Source organism: Seriola lalandi, unplaced genomic scaffold (genome assembly GCF_002814215.2).
Source record: "Seriola lalandi dorsalis isolate HSWRI2012SDOR001 ecotype SW California unplaced genomic scaffold, Sedor1 jcf7180002054883, whole genome shotgun sequence".
Classification (NCBI taxonomy): Eukaryota; Metazoa; Chordata; class Actinopteri; order Carangiformes; family Carangidae; genus Seriola; species Seriola lalandi.
In genome coordinates this window covers 5,959,064-5,985,058 of record NW_019525658.1, presented here as the reverse complement: position 1 = coordinate 5,985,058, position 25,995 = coordinate 5,959,064, and the positions used below count along the sequence as shown (strand labels likewise).

The 25,995-nt window shown below is 39.7% G+C and overlaps 1 protein-coding gene across 1 annotated transcript; it reads left to right on the top strand.

The window, feature by feature from the left end:
- Positions 1-1,196: 1,196 nt before the first annotated feature.
- Positions 1,197-25,073, top strand: txnrd2.2 (thioredoxin reductase 2, tandem duplicate 2). Its single transcript, XM_023397769.2, has 17 exons — positions 1,197-1,287; positions 1,881-1,946; positions 2,051-2,107; positions 2,209-2,353; positions 2,946-3,020; positions 4,350-4,428; positions 4,736-4,798; positions 5,053-5,123; positions 9,576-9,595; positions 10,059-10,150; positions 10,245-10,419; positions 16,357-16,493; positions 19,163-19,258; positions 19,864-19,956; positions 21,490-21,561; positions 21,887-21,984; positions 22,649-25,073. Exons 1-17 carry the CDS (start codon positions 1,212-1,214, stop codon positions 22,776-22,778), a joined length of 1,545 nt encoding a protein of 514 aa, XP_023253537.2. The 5' UTR covers positions 1,197-1,211; the 3' UTR covers positions 22,779-25,073.
- Positions 25,074-25,995: the final 922 nt, after the last annotated feature.

Genomic DNA, 25,995 nt, shown 5'->3' with positions numbered 1-25,995 from the left:
AGAGACGTTTTGGTCTGTGTTTTCAGAGGCTTTGCGATCCTGATATTTAACACTTAGACCATTGCTGTATTAAGAAAAAAAAGTGTTGTACAGTATGATATAGCATATACTGTGTGACGCAGTGTCATAACAAAGCAGAGTAACTGTAAACCTGATGAGCAGGGTTTAAACCTTGGTGTTTGAAAGCTTGGCCCACACTGAATTATCCTTGAACAAAACATTAGATTCCCTCTAACTCCTGCAGCACTGAGCTTCTCAAAATCTTGCACTTTCCCAGGGGTCTGAATCTTTGGCAGCCTTATTTCAGTTGGTTATATTTTTAGTCGTGAAAGAAGAGAGTGCAGGATCTGCCACACAAAATTATGTTTTAGTTTTTACTGTTGGGAATTTTTAGACTATGAATATGAGCCAACAAGTGACAATTCTAATAATCCTTATGCAAATAAGTGAGAGAGGAGTGCAACTGGAAAAATGCCTTCAAAAGCCTCTTCAACATTTCCTATCTTGATCAAGTCATTTCTGTTTTACTCAAATTGATAGTTGTTGTAGGATGTATATGACCATTTTAACAGCTGACAGTCAGATAAAATTAATATTAAAATAATATTAATTATACTTGTGTTTTTCCTGCTTTCGCGTCCTGCTTTGACATGTAAAGTGTTCCTACTGTGCACAGAAATTGACATGCTGTAACATGCTTTATGCCACAATCGAAGTTACTATAACAAAACAATTTACTGAAGTATTTAGTGAAATGATACATCGCTTTATTCCATGAAATTCTGTTATTTTTGGAATACTGATACATTTTATCAATATATACAATAATTTTCAATCTTATTAGCCTATGTTTGTACATTTATCCATTTGTCTCTCTAATGTTATATCCTGGATGTCCCATAATATCCTTATATTTAGCAAGTTAACTAAGTGAAGTCTTTACGGGACCCTTTCCATGTATGTTCTACATACACATAAAAATTTACATTCAATATCAGGGTTATCCCAAAGTATTTATTGAAATTTTAACTTTTTGATTTGATTTGAACACCATATTATTCGTCGACACATTTTTTTTTTTAGTCTACAGTGTATGGTTTTATATTTGGTTGTATGCTTTTTATATACAGTCTATGGTTTTATTACCTATTTCTTTTCAGGCAATTCTCTAGCCACCACATACCCGGGCGGGGTCCTTTCATAATAACAACATGGCTGCGTTATGTAGGGGCAGACACCGGTGGAAAAGGACTAATTGTCTTTATGTTTTGACAAGAAACCTGACAGGTAAAACAATATGTTGTTCTAATATTGTGTGTAGTTACGAAGAACAGACCGGGGTCAGGTTCACAGTCGGAGGTGTTTCCGTTAGCACGCAGCTAACTTTCACACCAGCAGCTCTTGTAACTGAGTGTCTGCTGGGTAGTTTTATCTGGTTAATTAATTTAATTTAATTCACCTGGTGTCCTCGACCACGGCATTTGAAGACGCATGTTTCTCGGCTGCTTGGTTGGCAGACGAACAAACAGCACCGAGTTAAAGAAGACACTGTAGCTACACTTTTTACACTGCTTGCTATAGCCATTTTCATGTTAATAACATGTTGAGAGTAACACGATAACCTACCTAAGGATAAGTGTGAGTGTAAATAAGGTGAGCTGTATTGTGTAATGAAATGAAGAGCGCGTCTTTAAGTGCTGTTCTGGCTACGCAGTTTTGTTATATCACACCCAAGTAAGTTCAAACTAAATTACCACATGTTTGAATGATGTAGTGTGTCACTTTCCCCACAGGAGATAGGTCAATAAAAACGTATGTGAGATAAATGTAATAGGTATATTTATTATATACACAATCTCTTATCCCATATTCTCGTACAGGGAAGTATGACTACGACCTGGTGGTTATTGGTGGTGGTTCAGGTGGGCTTTCCTGCTCCAAAGAAGGTGAGATCTTTTGACCTGCCTGGTTTTCCTTAATTTTGGGCATCTATGCTCAACACAGTGACTTCTGTCTAATAATACCATGGCAATTTATCCTCTATTTACAGCGGCACAGTTGGGACAGAAGGTTGCTGTTTTGGATTATGTGGAGCCATCTGTAAAAGGTCAAATAGAATTAATTGTGGCAGTTGATTAGATAAATATAATTTGTTTGAAGATCTAAAAACATCGTTGTTAAATCCTCTGGAAATGCTTTTACGAACAGGCACCAAGTGGGGTCTCGGTGGTACATGTGTGAATGTTGGCTGCATTCCTAAGAAGCTCATGCACCAGGCAGCTCTTCTGGGCACTGCGGTCAAGGATGCTAAGAAGTATGGCTGGCAGATCTCAGGGCCAGTCTCACATGACTGGTAGGTCCAACCCAGGCACAACTTACTCTATCACAATATTGCATCAGCTGAAGGGATAAGTAATCCTCATGCAAAAATGCCACCAATGCAGAGAATTAGTAGCTGAACAGCACCATCTAGTGATGTAACTGCAGTAAGACGTCATTATGTACCGTTAGAAAATTAACTCTGTGTACCTGCAGATGAGCCTGATCACATCACTCAGAGTGTTTTAATCGTCCTTTCTGTTCTCCTTGTGCACTACATTTATTGGATTGGGTGTTCTTTTAAGAATAAAGACAGACGAATTAGTTAATTTAAATCATAAAACTAAAATTGGGGAAAAAAAGTGTGTTAATGGTTTTGTGAGTCAGTTTAAGCTTAGTGTAGCTTTTATGGTGGATATCCTGAAAGCTGATATTTTAGCTTCTCATTCCTTTTTCATGTCCCATTATACAGCTGTACCTATGAGCCCACACACACACACACACACAACGTAACAATCGCAGGCACATCATGAAGCATCTTTAAGCGCTTCCTCTGTGTAGTGTTAATATGTTCAGGAGGCAGGGGTCCGGTCTGTTTATGTTTTTACCTCTGGTATGTCTTCCAGGGCCACCATGGCAGAAGCCATTCAAAACCATGTCAGGTCTCTGAACTGGGGTCACAGAGTTCAGCTCCAGGACAAGTAAGTGAGACCAGATCCGCTTGCTTTATTCAGACTTATATATTTTAGTGTCCCGTGATAGTCTTGCTGTTATTTTCACAGCTGTACAACAGATATGATTTATTAAGTGTCTCACCCACTTATCATATCACTCCTCTTCCCTATTGCATTTTCTAAAATAATTTTCCATCATATACTTTCATACGAGCAGAATTTCGATAAGATACTCAAAAATATTTATGATCATCCAGCCTGTTTTTCTTCCCTCCTTGTGTATTTTGTTTGCATGAAATATTGCTGAAGGTTGTATGTTTCTGCTGGTGCACAGCTGAAGGAGTCATAGTTAGCGACCGCATGTTGATTGAGTGACTGCCTGGAAGGCAAACAGGTGTTAACGTCTCTCTGAATGAGCCCAAGTTTAACCTAAAATATTTTCAGCCCAATGAGATCATTTACCTGGATTCAGAATGTTTAGAGGCTGTGTTTTCAGACCATAGGAGAGGCACTGTTGACCACAGTGTCAAGCAGTCATTTCACACAAGTGTATTAATTACAAATGTTATATATAATAATATATGATTATATGAATGTTTTAGTTTTTATTATTAATGATTAAGTTAGATTTTCCTGCCAGCAATAAAGTCTTGCTGTGAGTTATACTTAACAATGACGTTGAGTTAAGAATTTGTTCTTACTGACTAATGAATTCAAAGGGTATTTTTTAAGTTATTTTAAAATAAAATGTGAAATTTACAGTTTAAATTTTATGAGGTGGTTTGAGATTAAATGGGATATATTAAATTCAACTTCAGAATATAGATTTTAGTTCAGTGTTTTCAAATTACAATTTCTACATGTCAAAAGTGCAGTTTGTTTTATGTTGAATTTAATTGAGTTTAAACCAAATTCAAAATGTGTTTCATATTAAAATCACATATAGAAATACATTATAATTAAAATGCAAATTCTGCTGTACCTTACCTTTCACTGTCAGCTCCTGTACACTAAAACATTGACTGTAAAGGGTTTTGTGGTTTTCTCAATGTAATAACACATATAAAACATAACAGGTTACAAATAATACATTATCTTCTACAGTCCAGCCTCTTTTCTGTGCAACTAAATCATGGTTTTGTTGGTCTATTTTTCTCTTTTGCATGAGTTAGCTTGCATTTCAGCAGATTAAAAAAGACAAAGTGTAGAGAATATGTGGTGAGAATATTTAGAAAATAAGTGAGAGAAGTGATGATTGAGGGTTATTAGTAAATCTGCAACAGTTACTGTACGTGATCTGCACTACTGTAGATTAATGCACCACCAGGAGCAACCTGTTTGTTTTCTGTTTTGCAGGAAGGTGAAGTATCTGAACATTAAAGGAAGTCTTCTGGATGAACACACTGTTAAAGGACTAACCAAAGCAGGAAAAGAGGTCACATTAAAACATTTACTTCACATTTAAATAAGTTGTATATGCTTATTTCTCCTTATTTTACTAAATTATTAAATTGAAGTGCAAAATCTAAATTCAGTCAACTTTGGGATCCTACATTACTGTGTATGGACACCTTCATACATACTGAGAGTGTGGCCACTTGTTTCAGTGATTTCAGAGCCTTTCCATCATCACCTGAATGCAGAATACTGTGGAGACCACTTGCTTTCATTTGACATTTCCTTGTTTTTTGAAGGATATGAACAAAGACTTTTACCTCACATTTCCCTCCTCTCTCATACAGACGATCCTCACTGCCAAGAACATCGTGATCGCCACAGGTGGGCGGCCTAAGTACCCCACAAATGTAAGTATGGTTATTATTATCATTTCTCTCAGATGTTTCCCTCCGTCTCTTCCAGTGTGTGTTGTTTGGTTGGTTGGTTATCTGGTACAAACAAGTGTGAGAGAGAGAGAGAGAGAGAGATATACCCTACAGCAGCAGACAAGCCTTAACACACCAAAGATAGTATGTTTTAGTGAGAAAACTGTTATTGATAGATCTGTTGATAGCTGATTGATAGGTTGATGCTTCTGTTAACTGCTTTAACTCTTATCCAGATCCCTGGAGCGATGGAGCATGGCATCACCAGTGATGACATATTCTGGCTGAAAAAATCACCTGGAAAAACGTGAGGACGCTTTCTTTTCTAAACCATCCTCCCACCAGCTTATACACATACTGTTGTATGTAACTGTTATATTAATTCAATCTCAACCAGTCAGTGCACTCCGTGTCTGTTTAGAATCTGTGGTGGTTGTCGAAATGCAATCTCACACACTTTTCCATTACTCCAAAAGAGTTAAGATATTTTTATATGAGGACTTTTCCAAAATAGTGACATCACCCTTGAGCATATACATCTCAGTACAGTATGTGTAGGATTGCTGCCGTCGTTGTCTATACAAAGAGCTACAAGGGAAACAGAGCCTCTAACCTTTGCAGTATTAATGCTTTGCTCTACCCTCCATGCTACCTTGCTCACTGACACAACATATCCCACTGTCACGCACTGTAATCACTCATCAGTGACATGCAGTTTGTTTTTCTCCCTTCCTGTCAGCCTGTCCTCGCCTCATGATTCAGATTAGCAGCATGCATCCTGACCTTTACAGAACAAGCCCTTTAATCCAGCCATTTAGCTCCTGTCATCACCTGGTTAATTGGTCTTTCCCTGATGTTTCCTCTTGGCACAATGTGCAGACGGTGACTGGTGGTTGTGGTATACCTAGGCTGCGGTGGTTGTTTGCTTCATGGAGACAGATAAGCGGAAGTAATTATTCTGATATTCAAGCTTCATATGTATCCAGGCTATCTTCACCTGGGGCATGGAGTTTTAATTATTTTTAATTACATTCCTTTTCAAATGTAGCTTTTAATTGTTTTGGCTGATAAGTAGTGCTGCATATTTTTTACAATTGATATGCAGCACTTTAGTTTTTTTCTGTCTTGTTGAGGATCATCGGTTCCTCTGAAACATTTAATCTAAAATGTGTGTTATGTCAATATAGAGGCTATTCTGCCTTTTGACCACTTGGAGGCAATACAGAATCATTTATAGTCAACAAATCAATGTAAGTGCACTGTAACCATCCTCAATTACCACTGTTGCATTCACCCATTCAACAAAACACCTTTGTATAGGAAGCAGAATTATCCACTCGGAGAGAACACTTGAGTTCAGGAAGTCCTTTGATCTAAGCGAGTGATGCTTAGTGGAGTCCTCTTCCTCGCCGCAGGCTGTAAAGGTTAGCTGTGGGTTAGCATTAGCTTCCTCTATAAGGGTAAGACACCACACACACTAGCCAGAGCTGAAGTTGTTGTTGTGCTGCAGAGCTGTCAGCTGTGCAGGTGAGGTCCGAAAAGGCTGTCTCTGTCGGTAGGGCTAGAGTGAGAGGGGGGTCCGAGCGAGTGATGGGTGTCTAATGGGCCTTGGAGCACACACACATGGAAATGACAGATTTGGCCCCAGGGCCAAAGCCCAGAGCTGGCTGCCATCATAATGTTATTGGGAGAAAGCACTGAGCACGTGCCAACATAACTCTGATACTGGTCGAAGGACAGGCCAGTACTTGAATGAGATGGGGCAGTAAGAGGGTTTGTGTTGTGGGTCTAACTCTCATTTGTTTTGTATATTGGATAAACACCGCACCACAGACACATGCATCAATATAACTTCCCTGAAACTGTAGAGAAATAAAGCAACAGGGTCTCTGTTGTATGAATGCTCTTTGTGCCTTTTCCAGGAAAAAGTCCAGAGCAAAAACAGGGAAGAGAGCCTAATATTCACACTAACATTAAAAAAAAGATACACAAAATTCTCAGTAAAAATACATAAAATTCCATGTTCTAATACCATTAATAAAACATAGTAGTCATGCATAAACACACGTATTGCTACGCAGTAAAGAAACAAAGCAGTCACACAAAGCAACATACATGCTTTCTGTACCTGTGTAATACCATGAGCAAAGTCACAAAATGTCACACACCAGCCAGCATGGTTTCAGCAGTACACCCTAGCATTACAAGCCACCAAAGAGTCCCACTCTTGGCATGATGAAACTCTTTCCTAATTAATTAATGCATGAAAATAGTTCAAAACATAAAATATCAGTAAATTTACATTACACTTTTTTAGAGTAACTGGAAAACACTGAAGTGTATGAATTCTATATTGCAAAATATTTAATCATAAAAATACATGAATTAGACTTTAGGAAGAGCAGGAAGTAGAAGCAGGAAACTATAACACCACAAGTGTTGATGTGCACCTGACAAAATAAATCTTTCTACTGAATCCACCTAGCATATTACATAGATTACAACATTATCATTACATGCAACATCACACTCTACTATAAATGAATTCTCTTTTTGAAATTCTTAATAAGGCCAGTGTTATTTATATTTATCTTTCAGATAAATAATTGCATATGCTGCAGTTGGTTTAATTGCATCAGTGATTAGTATTAGCTGAATAATACAGCATGAGGCCCTTTTTAAAATGTTTTTGCCCTTTTTTTTTTTTTTTAGATTATTTGTGATATTGTCTCGAATGGTCTAAATGGCACTACAGAGGCTTTATTACTCAGACAAAAATGAAACTGGAACAGGAAAATATTTTGACATTAAAATTTAAAAATGGATCTTTGGAGTGTTAGTATTTTAGCACAGACATTTGAAATATTGCTAACATGCATGTTGAATGAATTTGTTGTCTCCAACCAAAAATTAATGTAACACACTCATTTACTATATACAGGATGGTTTAATGGCTGGTTCAAGCTGTCCTTTTTTTCATTGTCATGCTGTCCATGTAGCTTTGGAAACTCTCAATACCAAATCAGCGACTTTTAATATTTGTGCCCCATGTATCTAAAGTGAAATGCTTTCAGGGAGTGTAAGCAACATTCTCATAAACATGTCCAAGTTGGACTCGCATCAAGCCTTTACTTGCAACAAAATCTACCCACGTTTTAGACAGACACACAGGAGGAGTATCCAAGTCAAGTGTTTGTCTTATCATTGTCGAGGCTTCTGAAGAACTACCCAAGGTTAACAAGCAGCCACAGACGATCAGCAGAAAACCTCTTTCCACAGGGCTTGTGGATTCAGTGAAGTCTTGGCTTGAGCTTCAAACCACATGCTACCACTCCACTATCAGTAGCCAAGCCTCAAGTGTTTTATAATGTTTCTGTTTGTTGTGTGGCTCCCCGTCCAGTTTGTTACCTCAGATGAAAGTCCAGAGTTAGACTGTCATATATATATATATATATGACAGTCCATGCATGTGGTTAATGTGTATTCAGATATCAAAAACAGGATTTTAGTTTTTAGTAACTATAACTATACTTATATTTATATTTATATTTATATTTATATATATATATATATATAGAATTGACACTTTTTTACACTTAAAAATCAAACAATTAGACTGTCAAACATTATATTTCCCTGAGGCCACCGTAAGAGTTTATACTTTCATATTTTATGTAACATAATTTAAGTATGTGTGGTACATATGATGGAAATAATATTATTTAAATTCTCATATGTACATGACTTCCGGTAACCAGCTCATGCAATTAATAATTTGAGTTCTGCTGATTTGTCTTTAGTCTTTGCTAGATTTGTCCCATGTTCTCATCCTATAGCTGGCTAGTGAACAGAATACACGTTCCACTCATTGAGTAAATGCATAAAGATAGTGAGGGCAACATTTTACTAGGTTTCTTTCTATTCTTGAATTTGGCCTTCACGTAAACGTCACCATTGAGGAACAGGGTCAGTGAGGTTGGAAAGGTCCTTATCAGTGTCATCTTTAAGTTGAAATATGTACTGCAGTTGTACAGACTCCAAACCAGTGTAAAATACAATCAGACACAATGGTTAAGAAGCAGGTTTAGGACACAGTATCTCAGTGATGAAAGTGTAGAATCAGGCTAAAGCTCTTAACCTAATCTTCTTTAAGCCACCTCACAATACGTGCTAAGTGCAGCTGTGCATTACACAGATGTGGGGAAAATGGGCATTGGGGCTTTTAGTGGTTAGTGTTAGCATGGACAAGGGTGGGATGTGCCGCAGGCACCCGAAGCTGTCAGGTGGAGCAGACCTAAAGGGAAGGAGGTTTGAGCTGAAGTGGTAAAAACAAGGAAGAGAGGGGCCTCATCCATGCGGGTGACTAGCGTCACTCAGCAGACTGATGTGTGGCCCTGAACATGGCACAACCCATCTGTAGGGATTAGGCTAAATGCTAGCAATTAGCCCTCCTCAGCACACAGATCTCAGTGCCGGATTAGATGTGTGATTCACCTGGACCACACGTACATACACTCCAAGTGCGCACACATACACACATACTGTCCCCTTCTTCTACATTTCCTTCACACCTCTTCACTTCCCTCTCAGGTTATGAAGTTCTGTGATTCATCACCTCTCTAATTCTAGGATTTAAAGTAAACATTTTCAACTTAAGACTTGTGTTGTTTTATTTGGCCAAAGTGTGCACAAACGATGAAATGTATTTTTATTGTATTATTAGTTCAGTTAAGAGCTTCTCTTTATTTGTGTTTTGCAGACTTGTGGTTGGAGCCAGCTGTATCCTTTGTCTGCCAGAGAGCTTTTAAATGGAGCCACTGTATAAGTCCCCTGGTAATCAGTTGAGAAAAAGTTAAGCTGTTAACAATTATTAGCTTAATAAAAAGTAACATTTACACCAGACCAGTTTTAAATTGTTATTCTGAATAACTCTCACCACTTGTTTCAAAGTCAGGGTGCCATATCTGCAGTTCTAAATTGACACATCAGATGTTTCCAGTGTAAGATGCATTATGTGCCCGTCATGTAGTAAACCATGATAAAATAAACATTATGTAATTTTTCCAACACAAATTTAACCATTATCTTAAGATACTGTGTGACTGTGGTTTCCTTATTCTTTTTTAAGACACCTACTTGGTGCAAGAATGTCAGTCTTAATGTGTTATGGCCAAACATCAGGTGCATCTGTACATGCACATGAAGAAAAAAGCACTGTAATCCTCAACCTGGTGTTGCTCAGATGTAGCTCTGGAGTGTGCGGGGTTCCTCACAGGCATCGGCTTGGACACCACAGTGATGGTTCGCAGCATCGCCCTCCGGGGGTTTGATCAGGTATTGCTCCCTGTACTACAGTCTGCATTATCTTGAAGTCATGATTGTGATTTCATCATGTTTGAAGGTGGGTTTTCTCTTTTTGTTTATGCAGCAAATAGCAGGTCTAGTGACAGACTACATGGAGACGTATGGGACTAAGTTTGCATGGAAGTGTGCCCCAAAGAGAGTGGACAAGCTCTCCTCAGGAGCCTTGCAGGTGACCTGGACGGACACCCAGACAGGCAGCGAGCACAAAGACACCTACGACTCTGTGTTATGGGCAGTTGGTGAGTCTATGTGTGTCACTGCGCGTGTGTGTGTGTGTGTGTGTGTGTGTGTGTGTGTGTGTGTGTGTTTGTGTGTCACTTCTTAGGGAAAATATTTAAAATTCAAAACAAACCTGAATCTGTGTGATAATGTAGAGTGTGTTATAGAAGCAAAATGAAGTTCAAATAGAAAACAACATCTCTAAAGGGGTTGCAGCTCATTGTGTTGGTTATGGACAACAGATATGAAAGCCTAAGACTAATGTCACAAAAATGAGGGCTTGAGACTTGACCTGGACTTGAATGTTGTGAATCTTGACTTGATATATGACTGTAAAGAAAAATCAGGTTTCATTTCCTGCATAGCCTCACACCTTGATTATAACACTATAAACACTGCTTTTAAAGGAAATTTTTATTTTTTGTTATTTTTTATAACACTTGACTGATATGCTGATGTTTTGATTGACTCTGGTCTCTGGCCATGATTTTGATTGACTCAAGACATGATTTAGCCATCTTGCGACCAGATATTAAAAGTATGAAGTATGAAAATTGTTAAATTGACAGTGAATGCAGTTCACAGTACAGTGCAGGAAACAACCTTTTATCCCCTATTTTTAAAACCGAGAGATTGTGTGTAAACCATCACCTGTATTGTTTCCCTCTGATGTAACAATATATGTCTAATTTAAACCACTGGTGTGACTGTTCTCCCTGCCTCCATCAATTTCATTGTCATCCCCAATAGAGTGCAGTGTCAGCAGATAGCAAAAGAATCAAGGCTGAAAACAAAGTAATAAAGCCTGAGTGATGGGAATGGCCAGGGGAAGTGTTAATCACCCACTGCTGGCTCTGTGGTTGGAGAGGGGCAGCACAGGGCAGGATGCACCCAGGCACAGGGTCACTGCATTCCCCTCTTTGTTCTCCCTCTTTGCTCCTTCCTGCCCATGCCAGTCCTGCGGAAACCCACCCTGCATCTGTCACTGCCATCCCTGCCCGCAGCCCTCTGCCTGCCATTACCACCAGCTCTCTGCCTCCTCTTTCTCAGCTATCCAGTCTCTGTTCTATCATTCCACCTCTGCTGTTCCACCAGCAGTGTGAGTAACAATGAAGGGAACATCCGTCAGAGCCACAGCCGTCGGTTTATTTGTTTTGAGTGCTTTCAAAGACGACGCGGTGCTTCCGAAAATCTGACTACCAGGTTTTTTGCTTTATTTGTGTGTGTGTGTGTGTGTGTGTGTGTGTGTGTGTGAGAGGGAAAGAGGGTCCTTTGGCTCTATGCGTGTGACAGTGATGAGGATGTGCGTGACCCTGCAGCTGAGATGACGTTTGTTCCTCCCACCCATGGCTAAATTCCCACATCGTCTCAGCATGAGACTGTTGGTGAGGATGATATTTGCATTGAGTGCATGTATCACTAGGCATCTGTCATGACATGCGTGAGTTGCTGCATCCCTTATGTTTCCTATGTTCATTAGAGTGAGAGTTCTCAGCCAAGCACTTTTTGGGAGTCCCAAAAGATCCCAATTCACAGTGCACCAAACTCTTATATCATTGTAGTTTTCATCCTATCACCACAACTTTAACTTCCATCACCTTATATCAAACTAGTCTTACTCATTAAAGGGCTTCCAGAAATTGTCAAATACCAGAAGCAATTTCCTCTGTTAGTGCTACTACCCAAACCTTTGCTACATGTATATCCCTGACAGCTTTTGTTCCCATACAGTTCAGTGAGAACCAGTAACAACTCGGCCTCTGCTCTTTGATGTGTGCATGCAGGAGTTATGAGTACAAGGCCACTTCCCTTTACTGTGACCTTACACTAGGGGCCAGGCAGGGTCCCAGGCCTCTGCGGAGTTATTAAAGGCCAGAGGGGACCGGGGGACAGTATCACCACTGTCTGCTACATCCTTCTCCCCAGCCCTGTCTCCCTCCACCTTTCCCCTGCTCCTTCCTGGCCTCATGGCCGCTCCCCTGTCCAGGTGTGTCCAGAAACACACCAGGAAACAGAACATTTCCACACTTCCTGTCTGCATGCGGACAGTGGACACATTAGTCTTCCTCCTCACTTTGCCTTACAGTACTCAAGAATGTCATTTAAAAACATTTCGTAGTTTTTAAAGAGCATTTGCCTTTTTCAGTTCAGCTTACTGATGTTGTGTTGCTCTTCTGGCTGTAAGTCTTTCTATATTACTCTTTGGTTTGCAAACACTATATTGCAGTGGAATTGGGAAATAATGTTTTGAAACTATCAAAAATATACTATCCATATTACAAAGATGGTTTTTGGGAGCCAGCAAGGCCCATTAATCTTTTAGTCTCGATAACTTTAAATATCCATCACTAAATACGCATCAGTGAAATCATTGTTTGGAAAAAAACATCTTTAGATGTTATTTATTAAGAATTAATGGTAAAAAAAAACTATCTGCTTCAAGAATAAAATGTCGGGGTGAACACTCCCATGATTATCATCAAATCTTCAATTCAAATGTTGCTAAGCTCTGAACTTCAAACAAATGAGTTTATCATACAGAAACACAAATACAGAAATCTCTCCTGAAATAAATAAACTGGTCTAATTTCAGCTTAAAATGATGTGTTCGTGTAGGATCCCATCACTGTGTCCACGCATGGGATGTGTGGACACAGTGTGGAACAGTGGTGACTAAAAAACACCAAACTGTCTATTCATTTCCCATTTCCTTGACATCTTATTAGACACAGACAATACAATAACTTTTGTACAGTTAGTGAGTTCTTAATCGATTTGCATCATAAAAACTGAAATAGAACCACCTAATCACTTTTTGGCATCCTGTACGTTCTGTTCCCCCAAGAATAACAGCCCCCCCCTCATGTTGCTCTCCCTTTTGTCTTTGTTCATTTGATTGATCAGATAAGCGTCCAGCTCTCATTTCAGCTCATGGAAGTTTGTTGTGGCTAATTAGCCTAGCAGTCTCGAGGCTTCCTCTTAATGTCACAACAGGCTTTGTTCCGATTGGCCTATCTTTTGGACCGTGTGTGTGTGTGTGTGTGTGTGTGTGTGTGTGTGTGTGTCCCTTATCAGCCAGCTCACTGTTGTTGTGCCCTCACCATACAATGGAGCTGTGGTCTTAGCCACAGTACAGCACTGAGTTGAGCTACAGACAGGAATGCCTGATGTGTATAGAGCAAGTTTATACTTACCAGTCAGATTATACTAATATAGATTTTTATAGGCCAATACTGATATTTCTACAGAACCCAATGCTGAAATTCAATATTTTTATAGCAGAATTTAGTGTTTCAGCTGCAGCCGCTGTCAGGCAGGGAAACCCTTAGCAGGAAGTAGACCATTATGGACACTAATTCCATTGAACCTCAGACTAATGAAACACTTTATTTTAAGCCCCCAACCCCCACCCACTTAGAGGATTTATAGTTATGCATGAACACGTAAGAAATTGTTTAGAACACACTGTGATGTATTTGTCATCAATTATATCTTTTCTCATGAATGATTGGTGTATAAACAGGTAATCTGATGCTTTAATCATATTTAAATTGATAATCTAGGCTATTGGCTTGTTACCAATGCTAACAGTATAACACACCTGAATTTATTGGATGGTGGAGTTACATTGTGATATAGGTACCAGGTTATGGCAAAGAATGTGTAAAAAAAAATATCATTAAAGGTCCTTTGTGGGTCTTGCACTGTCTTACAGTGTTACAAGAGTGCAAAGCAAAACTAGTTGATTACTCTAAACCTGAAAAGTAGCAGTTTAACAAAAAAAAACCCCAAAAGACTCAAGATCCACTTACTAAATTTCTTCCAGGATTCCAGCTGCATCTCATGGCCTTCACCAGCAAATAAAGTTTGCTTAGTTGTCCAGGAAGGTAAAGCTAAAGTATTTATATAGTGTAGTACATATATGAACAAATAAATACATGTTTTATATGAATATAGCTGTATATATTATAATTCACTGATTTCTACTATTTATACACCAGTTACAGATGTTTCACAGGAGGAAATTGCATTTTTTTTTTTACATATACATCAGTTAATGTTTAATGTAATCCGCTTCCAACTAAATTGCAGTGTGTTATAAACCATTGATAAATCATTAATATATTCTCATGAATGCAAATAAGGGGTTAAAGTAAAGATTAAATCTTTGGCAGTATTGCCCACAATACTTCACTTCAGTCTCATATTCTTAATGTATTCCTGACCTGAAATAAGTGAATGAGTGTAAAAATGGAAATACGAAATAGGAACATAGCTAAATGTAGAATACTTAAACTTTACTATAATTCACTAGAAACTACACCAACTGCAGAATAACTTTTATGTGTAGACTATTTCAGTGTTGTGGCAATAGAAGTCCTGCTTTTGGGAATTGGTCAGGACCGCCGGACTTGCCCTCTGTCCTCCTCTGTGCTCTCTATCCCATTCAGCCACCCATGCTGTGGTTTACTAGACAGGTCCCTGTAGCCCCCTGGTCTGAGAAGAGGGGGAGCACGTTGTTCTTTGGCTCCAGCCAGGAAAAAGGGGTCTTGGGGGTTTGTTATTTTTGCTGTCCGATAGCATCTACATGGGTACCTCAGGGCCGGGTGTTTATTATGCTACCCAGGCAGGTTATGAGGAGCTGTGGAGAGGGCGGGGGAGCGAGTGGTTCATGCTCCCATCACCATGGAGACTCAGTGTCGACAGCATCAGTCAACCATCTCCCAGGAAGTGTCAAAGATCGCACCTCGATGTGTTCCCTGGGGTTGATGGGATATGGATTCCCAGCTGCTCATCAGTTTCTCCTCTTATCGAGGGCTCCCTCTCAGCTGGCCAGATGTTATTGTTTCCTAGTTTAAGAGTTCTAAATTTGTGTTTGACCATTATCTGTCTTTTAAGGGCCAACATTGATGGTGTTTTAAGATGTTTTTAGTTAATTGAGGTATTCAGTTTACAATGATACACAACTGGGAAAAGCAGGTAATCCTCACATTTAAGAGGATGGTACTGGTAAATATTTGACATTTTCTCCAAGCTGGTGGCATGGCTCCAGGGATGGCATCGTCAGACTGAAATATCTCTAAAACTCTGAAATGCTTTTCCATTAAATTTGCTACAGATATTAAAGGTCCCTAGAGTGTGACTCCTAATGACTTTTGTCAACTGACTTTTCATCTAGTGCCACCAGCAGTTCATAATTTGGATTTGCCAAGTAATTTGGTTCCTGACCACATATCTGCAGAATTATTGACATCTCTATTAGTCTGCACTCAGTTTTGTGCTTGGTGCTAATTGGCAAATGCTAAAAGAATACTAACAAGCTGAAATGTTAAGATGATACCATTGTAAACATTATTCCTGTTCAGCATCAGCATTGTCATTGGGGCTATGTTAGCATGCTGATGTCAGTATTTAGCTCAAAGCAGCACTGTACCTACATACAGCTTCACAGAGCTGCTGGCATGGCTTTACACTCTTAGTCTTGTTGCTAAATAAATGAAAGCGTTTTTTTCTTCCTAGGTTTTTTTTTTTTTTTGTCAGGGTGGAACACCTCATCATGCAAGCCATCAATTTTTTATTGTTTGATAGGAGCAGAGTTTCATGGGATAATTTATTGCAGATTGTTGCCCCTGGAGGTGAATCCGGGAGAAAAAACATCCTATTGGTTTAAGACAATCTTATTGTTTTAGTTATTCCTCGCTCTTAGTGTTCGAGCTCCATGCTGTGGTAGGTGTTATGAACACTTTACAGATAAACTCCCTCTCCATAGTATCTAGCTTTTTGATAACTCCTGTAATTCAATTTTCAGTGTGGGATGGGGCATTGCAGGACATGTCTTCAAAGCAAAGCAGAATGTGTTATGAACACTGTACAGAGCGTCTGTCTCCTCCACCACGCCTCTCTTCACAGTTGTAATGTAGTATTTTCCTTGTGTTGTTTTCTTCCATTGACCTCAGGTAGAGCCCCTGAAACCAAAGCCCTGGGCCTCGACAAGGTCGGCATGCAACTCAACAATGAGACGGGGAAAATAGTTTTGGGTGCTGACGAATCCACCTCAGTGCCAAACATCTATGCTTTCGGTGACATCGGTGAGGTAGGCATTATCAACAGATGCCACACTGACAGCAGAAACACCCCTGATAACGGTCGTGAATGGAAAAACACTCTACGTAATTATTAGTCTTAAATTAGACTGTAAAAATCAACACTTTGCCGAAGTTCCTGGAAGTCCACACCCATCACGGTTACTGTAAATGCTTTTCATAGTTTGAACAGCTCGCCCAGAAGTCTGTCATCTCTGAGAGAGGAAACTCAAATCAAGGATTGTAAACTAACACGAATATATTCTTCAGACATGAACATATATAATGCACTCTAAACACGTATGAATGGAATCCAAATTTTTTACCCTGTTTGTTTTCCTTACTTTACCTGAAACATCACACCACTTGTTCTCACTGAGTCATACGTCAATTCAAAACACACAGACTTCGTGCTACATGTAGCGAGACTCTCGAAGACAGGATCTCCAATGTCCATAATTCCATTTAGAAATCATCGGACAAGGCACTCCTTATATCTTATAATCATCAGATTCAGACCTTCTTCATCTTCTATGAACAGGAACTGCATATAGCAATAGCAACATGAATTTTTATCATGCAGTTTTGCTAAAATGTAAACAAAAAGGTTACAAGTTAAAACTCAGAGTTGCAGATTTTTTTAAATCTTTTAACTTGAGCAAGGTTCATTCTCAGTGACTTCATATCAGTCTTCACTCAGGCAGTGCAGGATAAAGCTGGACTGATGATCCACCTCATGATGCGACACCTCGTGCAACTTAACAGCAGAAAAGTGCGTAGTAATGGCCAAGACATTTTGACTAATATTATTTTCATGTGAGCTTCTAAAATTATACAGTAAATCCCATATGAGCTATTGTGGCCTTAGATTCAATAGCTTTCTCATTTTACAATCAAAGACATTTCAGACCAACTTTACTTACAGCTGGGCCCCCTCCCATTCTATACACAAAACATTGTGTAGTATGGCCCAGTGCAAGGCTGACTTGTATTTGTCCGATGTTAAAACCTCCCATTCTGTTTCCAATATTCATCTCCGACCAGACCAGTAATGATTCTCAGCTTTTATTTAGACTTTTATTTAGTTTAGATTTACTTTTTTTGGAGGTAAGGTTCAAATACAAATCATGCTTTATTATTAAATGGTATAGTTACATAGTGAAAACATTACCTAATTTTGTATATTTTGTGAGCTGCTCAATTACATATACATGTGAGGAGTTTAAATGTCAGTGGAACAACTTTGACATACGATTTCTAACTGCATCTGGTGTGGGCCTGTCCCACTTCCAGTATAAATCTGCTTACAGATGTTTTTATGAAATAAACAAATGCAGATAGTGGTTTTGTTACACCACTAGTTGGCTTGTAGACACTTGAGTCATGATGAAGTTGTAAACATACTAAGCTCCAACTGATAATCATCACAAGGTTAAAAAAAACAATATAGAAACCAATTATATTTTTGCTTAAAAGATTGCAACCACCAGATATAGGTCCATACTATAGATTACTGTTATTAACATTTCTAGTATGTTTCATGGATAGGGTCTAGATAAGACTTCAGATATTGAGTCAGAATTAAAATGGATATACAGGTAAACTGAGTTAAGGTGACTTTTTTCCACCACATGCACCACAAAACTAAACATAAGTTTTGAAATAAATTGATTATTAACTTAAAATTAGGACTTTTATTTTTGCACATATAAAAAACATATCCACCGGTAAGTACTTGAATACTAAGTGAAGCTGTTCCAGCCCATCTTTATATAACCACTGGCACTGTGTGTTCAAAGCTGAACCAGCCATGTTAATACTAGTTATACCTGCTGAATGTAATGTCAGTGTTGTTTTTTCTCCACGACCAGCTGTGTGCTTCCTTCCTGCCTCCCAGGCCTCATGACACGCACACACTCACTGAGTGTCTTTTTGATTGACAGCTCGCTTTGATGAGTAGTGCATCATTCCAATCTGTCTGTCAGCTTTTCACAGCAGCAGGGCGGCTTTTTTTCCTTTTCTTTTAAAACCAGGGTGGTTGATATCTCACAGTTTGTCCAGTGATTTGTTTTTTTTTTTTGATTTTTTATCAGAAACAAGTGCCAAGAAATGCATTATAATGACGATAATAACAGTTACTGGAATACCAGAGCACACATCCACATACATGCAGAGGTGGATGTTTTGGACAACAGGATGTGCAGTGATAATTTAACAGGTTTTAGTCATGCCTGTAGAATTGCCCTGCAGCCCTACTGTTTCCTGCACCATTCAGTTGTGTGTGTGTGTCTGTGTGCGTCCCCATTACTATGTATTTGTCTGTTTTGGCAGGCATCCAGAACAATACAGTCAAAAACACAGAGGCTGAGATTTTTGAAGTGTGTTAGGTGGTTTGTTTAACACCTGCTACTTGTGTCAGTTACTGACTAATGGTTCACCAAGTCTCTGTGTTTGTATTTACACTGTTTCTGCACTATGTACGCTTAAAAGAGAATGAGCTCATTTTAAGAGTGAAAATGCCTGAGCTAATGGTTCAAACCCCTGGAAAACAAAGCTTGTTAAAAATGTTTAAAAATGATTTGCGGCTTCAAGAACAAACCTGGATTGCATGTGTTCACAGTAAATTCAATTTTCTGTCTTTTTTTTTTTTTTTTTTTTTTTTTTTTTTTTTTTTTTTAAGGGTTGTCCTGAATTGACCCCAACAGCCATTAAAGCAGGAAAACTTCTCGCCCGCAGACTAGCTGGTCAGAGCACTGAGCTGATGAACTACGACAATGTAAGACACACACACACACACACACACACACACACATACAAGCACTGAAAGGCTGGTTATTTCCCTCCATCTTTCTACAGCTTGTATCTTTGTGGCCTTTTGAGTCTGTTGTTTCATGCTTCATTTGATTCAAAAAACAATATAATAATTTCTGGTGCTTGTGGTTTGTACCCACACCCCCATCTGACTGCACCTCCAACCTCTCTTCAGATTGAGTCATAGCATAAGCATACAAGCATTTTCCACAATATCATCAATCTTCATCATCGTATATATACTGAAATTCATCTTTCTGCAAGTCTTAATGGAGACTTGTGCTGAGTCTCCCTTCCTTCAGGTTTGCATCCTACATATAGTAAGAGTTGGGGGATTTTTGTATCAAACAGATGTTTGATACAGTTTTCATATTAAATAAGGTTGAGATATGTCATTATTTCTATATGATACATTTGGTGCTTCTCCTTGTAATTGAAATGAAAAGCAGAAGTATCCCTTACTTATACAGACATGGCAGTTCTGTAATCACCGGAGTTATTAGATATTCAAACCTAAATATTGTCCAGAATGGATTTGAGTTTATATTTCTGTGTGTGTTTATGTGACAGGTGCCTACCACAGTGTTCACCCCTCTCGAATACGGTTGTGTAGGTCTGTCTGAGGAGGAGGCCGAGAAGAGACATGGAAAAGATGGCATAGAGGTAACACAGATGTGACAAATGTGTTGTTATAATACTGTTATAAGCAGATAACCCTATAATCCTAACCCTAAACTAAACATTTCCAGAATTTATTTGTAGTATTTTGGAAAAAAAACCTTTCATAAGTCCACATTTCAATCTAAAATACAGTAAAAACATCAGAAAGTCTTTGGTAGTTTTTCTCAATGACTTGGAAAAAATTTACTCTATATAGGAAATATAGTGGTAAAAAATATGTGTGATTTTTTTTTTTTAATTTATTTTTTTATTATGCTCGATGAATGGTCACATTAACTTGGCAGTGTTAGTTAGCACTCAAGTACCCACAATGTTGTGAAATGCCTCAAACATAGCATATGATAAAATGACATGCGTTTTGTTTGGTTAATGCAGTTAATGCATTACAATGTAAACAGCAGTGTTTTGGTGAAAAATGTGACTTTAATTTTGAAATATGGAGTTCAAAACTGAAATAATATTTTTGTGTGCAATGGTTCTTTGTAAGTTAGTGGTCCATAAACGTCTTCACATTTTTGTGAAATTAATGAAACAATGGATTTGTGTTTCTAATGTAGAAATTGCACTTTTTATGCCCCATAAACCCTAAACACACACTGAGACACACACACAATGCAAAAACGAGCAGCTCTATATTCTACCTGCTTGGTGTACAAGATGCTAGCCAACACCTGCACAAGGCTGTAGATAAATGGTTTAGCCGGCGAGGTGGGGCTCCCGGCTGTGACTGACAGGCGAGCAGGAGGCCTGATTGAGGTGTGTATGGGGTGATGACAGGCGCGCTGAGATCTGAGGAGGAGCTGTAGCACCAGCCCCCGACAGCTGCATGGCCCTCACAACTTGTGTCGGCACGTTTGCCCATAGAATAAAATGCACTACACACACGTCTCAGTAAGGACTTAGAAATCCCTCAGCATAATGAGCGAGCACTGAGATTTAGATACAGCTTTTATACAGATAACTGTATGTAACTGTGTGGAAGAACCAGGTGTTGCAATTGCATTTTTAGTGAATGATTACAATCAGTATGTGGTGGTAATTAAACACATAATACAGTGTTTAAGATATGGGGCTCTGACCTGATATTAAATTAATCTTTTTTTTTTTTTTTAATTATTTGTATCTCTAATTGATAAGCTGTTAATATGCTTATAATGCACTACAATGCTCTTTAAGTGAAGCGCCTCTGTTTTCATAATTCAGTTCTCTCAGTAGGCATATTTGTTTTTGTTGTATTGTCTGGAAGCAGTTTTGTTTACCCTCCTTTTACTCTGTTAGCTATTATTTATAGCTGGAGTGTATGTGTCACTGTAGAAAATGTACACAAGCAGAGATCATCATCACTGCTGGAAACTCTTTTGTTTGCACATTAGTAAGCTTTGCTGGATCCACAAGAGGCTATTAAATTCACTGTGAAGCCCTGATTGGTTGTAGGCAGAACACAAAATAAAACAACAATACATACTATATAATTTTTCAGTTTATATGACTTGTCCTGTGTTTATGTCTGTGTAGGTCTACCATGCTTTCTACAAGCCTCTGGAATTCACTGTTGCAGAGCGTGACGCCAGCCAGTGTTACATAAAGGTAGGGTTGAACTGCAGACCTACTGTGAGGTTTTTTGGGTATTTTTAAGCAGATTTTGTTGGCATTTATATACACCATATAATGACGTTTTTTGTACTATGTTTGTGTGAGACGCACTGAAGTGTGCATGCATTTAATTGAAGGACAGGAGCAGTAAAGAGCGTTGCCTCCTGCAGCAGGTTGGTGGGATTCAGACTCCTGCTTGAGGAACATTTTAAGAGGGACTGACTCTGGAAATGAAATATTCTGAATGGTTTGACTATTAGATAATCCTGCCAAACTCTGACTTCATCTGTGGCCACTTCTGTGTTTTTTACCTCCTCAGGTGGTTTGTGAGAGGGCTGGAGATCAGAGGATCCTGGGTCTGCATTTCACTGGTCCGAATGCTGGAGAAGTCACACAGGGCTTTGCTATGGGCTTCCAGTAAGTTTAATAAATCCTCGCTGCATATATGTTCTATGGAACAACCATCCAAACAATTATGTTGTTGAGTTGACGTGTTTCAGTCTCAAAGTCAACAAGATGTACAAAACAAAATATTCTTCCAATTAGTCTTCCTACACTCAGGACTCATGCATGTATTTAGCAATCCTTTTCAGTTGATTTCTTCAAACATTAATATGTCACATACATGATACAGCAATAAGTTGTGATCTGCTATTGTGTGTCACAAAATGTGGGATTGTAAAATGACTTTGTTTTGTCAATTTTATTTGAAAAAAATATATTTAGATTTAGTACACTTGACAACTGGTTGAGTTGCAAGTAAGGTGAAGTCTAATGGATCATGGTTTATAATCCATTGTATAAATGATGGACTGCCTTAATTAACAACACATCACTGATACAATTTGTAGCTGGGTCCTTTCTCAGGTCTTTAGCAGACACAAGCTTTTGTTTCAAAATAAGATACACCCCATATGGAGAACAAACATGCTCTTACAAAATGATTGATAGCACAAATTCAGAAGAAATTGCTGGAGTTATTAGAGGATAGTAGATGACTTATACACTTGTCAGTCATAAGACAGAGTAATAGAGAGACTGAGTAATAGCAACTTGAATGACCTCTCTGTGTGTGTCTCAGGTGTGGGGCAACATATTCCCACCTGTTGCAGACAGTAGGCATCCACCCAACCTGTGCCGAGGAGGTGGTCAAGATCAACATCACGAAGCGCTCTGGCTTGGATGCCACAGTCACTGGCTGCTGAGGTTAAGCGCCTCGGTCTCTGAACTCTAGTGAGCACACAGGGTCCCTCAGTGAAAGAAGTAGAAAGATTTTAATCTGGGTTTATCCTGCTCTCTCTCCTTGTCTCTCTCTCTCTCTCTCTCTAATGTGGCCTTGAAATGCCTCCAGTTTCACAGAGAGTGCAGTAAGAGAGTAAGAGACTGTGCAGTAAGTCTCATCTTAGGCCGGTCATGGAAGTAATCACTGGCTGCCCAGGTTAGTGTCACTGACATGTCATATCATAATTAAGACTATGATTATCCCACATACATACATGTTGTGTGTATGCTTTGAAAGCACATGGCTACAGATCAGGTTAGTGAGAGCCTCGGCCGCAGAGTGAGCTTCTTTTACATAAACAGGCTCATCAATCAGGATTAAGACCCGCACTCAGGGTTTTGTTGAAACCATACGAGAAATGTGGAGAGAGCCTTAACGTTTTTCTGAATATATATTCTACAAATATTGTTGTTTCTCTGGCTGTACTTCCTGTCCATTAGTCTTGGAGGTGACACATACCATACACCCCCCACACCTCCACCCCCACAATGACACTGATGGATGGCCCCAGAGCCGTCGCCGCAGCGACACCGCCCCATTTCCCATGGACACACACAAACAGTCGGCAGGCAGCCTGTCAGTCAGCCAGGAAGGACCTGGGCCAGGGAGCCCCGGCTTGTTCAGGGCCAGGCAGAGTCCAACATACTCCGAACCCCTTTCTCTTCCTTCCATGCCCCTCACCATCCCAATTCATGAAGGATTGCAGTGGGGCTACAAACATGTGCTGTCAAAAGCTGTGTGGATGCCATAGCCCAGGCACAGAGCAACCCTATCTATTGATAAGAGTACTGTGAGAGGTCTATTACAGCTGTACTACTCAGCCTCACCCGAAGGTGGCACTATTACCCTCCAATTCCCCCCTTTTTCCTGAGCCAAGAGTGGAGTGCAGGATAAATTAGTCGCTGGATAAAACATAAGCCTGAATACATTCAGGTGGCACATTTAATCCCTTTAATCCCTATAAAAGAAATGTGTTTTTGGATGAAGCTGGAAAGCAGACTGGCTTTATTGGTGCCAAACTGATAAGGGTTATCTGTTGTGTATTTACATGGATGGCCGGTTAGGCCTCAAGAGTCATCACAATCGAAGATAAGGCAAGTTGTTTATATCAGTAAAGCAGTAATAGACCCCCAGAGTTTGCCAAAGTGCTCAAATATTCATGCAGCTGCCTATACTGGACATCTTGGCTTTATTAGATAGAGGAGGAGGAGGACTGTCAATAAAGGTGGGTGAATTTGGGGGAACTAAGAGGAGGTTGGTGGTTGTAGTTTATTTTTATTTGAAGTCTAATCTGCCCAGTCTGATTAATGATTTCGATGAGGCGAGTGACAGCGTGCCAGGAGATGGAGAGAGGGAAAGAGAAAGAGAGCTACCAGGTTTATTTGGACCTGGGCTGGAGGAGAGAGCTGAGTTTCATCTCTGGTTAGGGAGGGATGGGGGATTCCTGTGTGCTCTATTCAGAGCCGAGGTGCTGACTGAAGGACCCTGACCTCCGCTCAGCAGGAACAGCTTGACTCTATCACTCGGAGCACAGAGGGCTCACATGCTGCGGTGCTGCGCAGCAGGGGTCTGGGGGGCTCGGTTTAGGGGGGAGTAGGATGGCCAAGGGACGGACAGAACCAACCAACCAACCAGCCAACCAACACAACACCCGAGTGGTAGTGGCATGTTTGCCCAGGGTAATTGAGTCGATGTTCCTGAGCTTAACGAGCCACTTCAGAGACCCCAGGGTGGGCCCAAGGCAACGTGAGGGAAGTCATTGAGGCCGTCAGAGGAACTGTAATGTCTGTTTGCTTTTTACCCTCCACTTCCCTCCTGCTTTGTCTCATCTGCTCTGTTATTTTATTCACAGTATGGCTGCTCACACGCACAAAATGAAATAGTATTTATTTTTTTATGACATATCTGTCTTATTTGAATCATTTCTGAGTGTTTTTTCAAGTGTTGTTGATCAGTTACTCCAGGCTCAAGACTTCTACACCAGTTTGCCTCACCTGTGTCCCGGGGGGTCAGGGTTCAACTTTCAGGTTGGCCAGCTAATGATGACCTGCACTAAAACCCAAAACTGGGGAGTGCAGGCCTGATGTCACCTGGCCACAGACTTTAGTAGTTGTAAATAGAGAAGTGTAATTTTCTGTTAAAGCTTTGTAATAAATAATTTATATGTAAAGTAATAACACGCTGTAATGCACAGTGTCGCCATTAAAGTAATGATGCATCTTGATTGAGTGTTCTGTGTTCTATGTGTACACATAAGCATACAGAGAGAGTAGAGAGCTCTTTTTCACTGGGTTCTGTTCATTTTGTAAAAAGAAAAGAAGAAACTAAAATCTGTTACAGAAAGAAAGCAAAGTCGTATGCAGCAAAAAGTATAAATGTAAATGTAAGTATGACTGTAATGCACACATTTTAGGATATGCAGCACTTTTGCTTTGATGCTGAGTTAGATGAGAAGATGATACCACTCTCATGTCTGTGCACTAAACATGCAGCTACTGCCAGCAGCCAGTTAGCTTAGCACAAACACTAGCAACAGGGGGAAACAGCTTGCTGGGCTAGCCTGGGGTTATGTGCATAACTACTTTTTGGCTAGGTCCAGGCAATGTCATGAGGTCCAAAAAAATAAATCCAGTGAACCACTGACGGTGTCAATGTAAATATGTGCCTGTGTCAATTCAACAGGTTTATCTTAAGCTACCCTACATGGCTCAGTCTTAATATTAAGCATAAAGAGGTGGTCACATGTTGACCCCAAGTCGTCTCTGCTGACAGGCAGTCTGCTATGCAGCCCTGTCACTCAACCCTCTGCACCAACAATGGCAGAAATTCCACTGTGTTTGTTTGGTTAAGGACACAGCTCTCTGAAACCCCTGAACCTCCTCAAGATCCACAGCAGTCTCACTCACCCTGACAGTGAAGCTGGTGTCAGTCCTGACCCAGACAGCGGGAGTAAAGTTCACCCGCCGCCTCGAGAATAGTCAGCCCCATTTAGCAATTGTGTTTCTTCTGTTCCTCCACAATGGAGCAAACAGGCTAAATCCACCTTGAAATGCACTTAGTAGAACATGTCAACATGTCAGGGTGCGCTCGGTTCGACGTTCAGCCTTAATCCAGCCCATTGAATGCTGACAGTTGTCTGTGAGTCA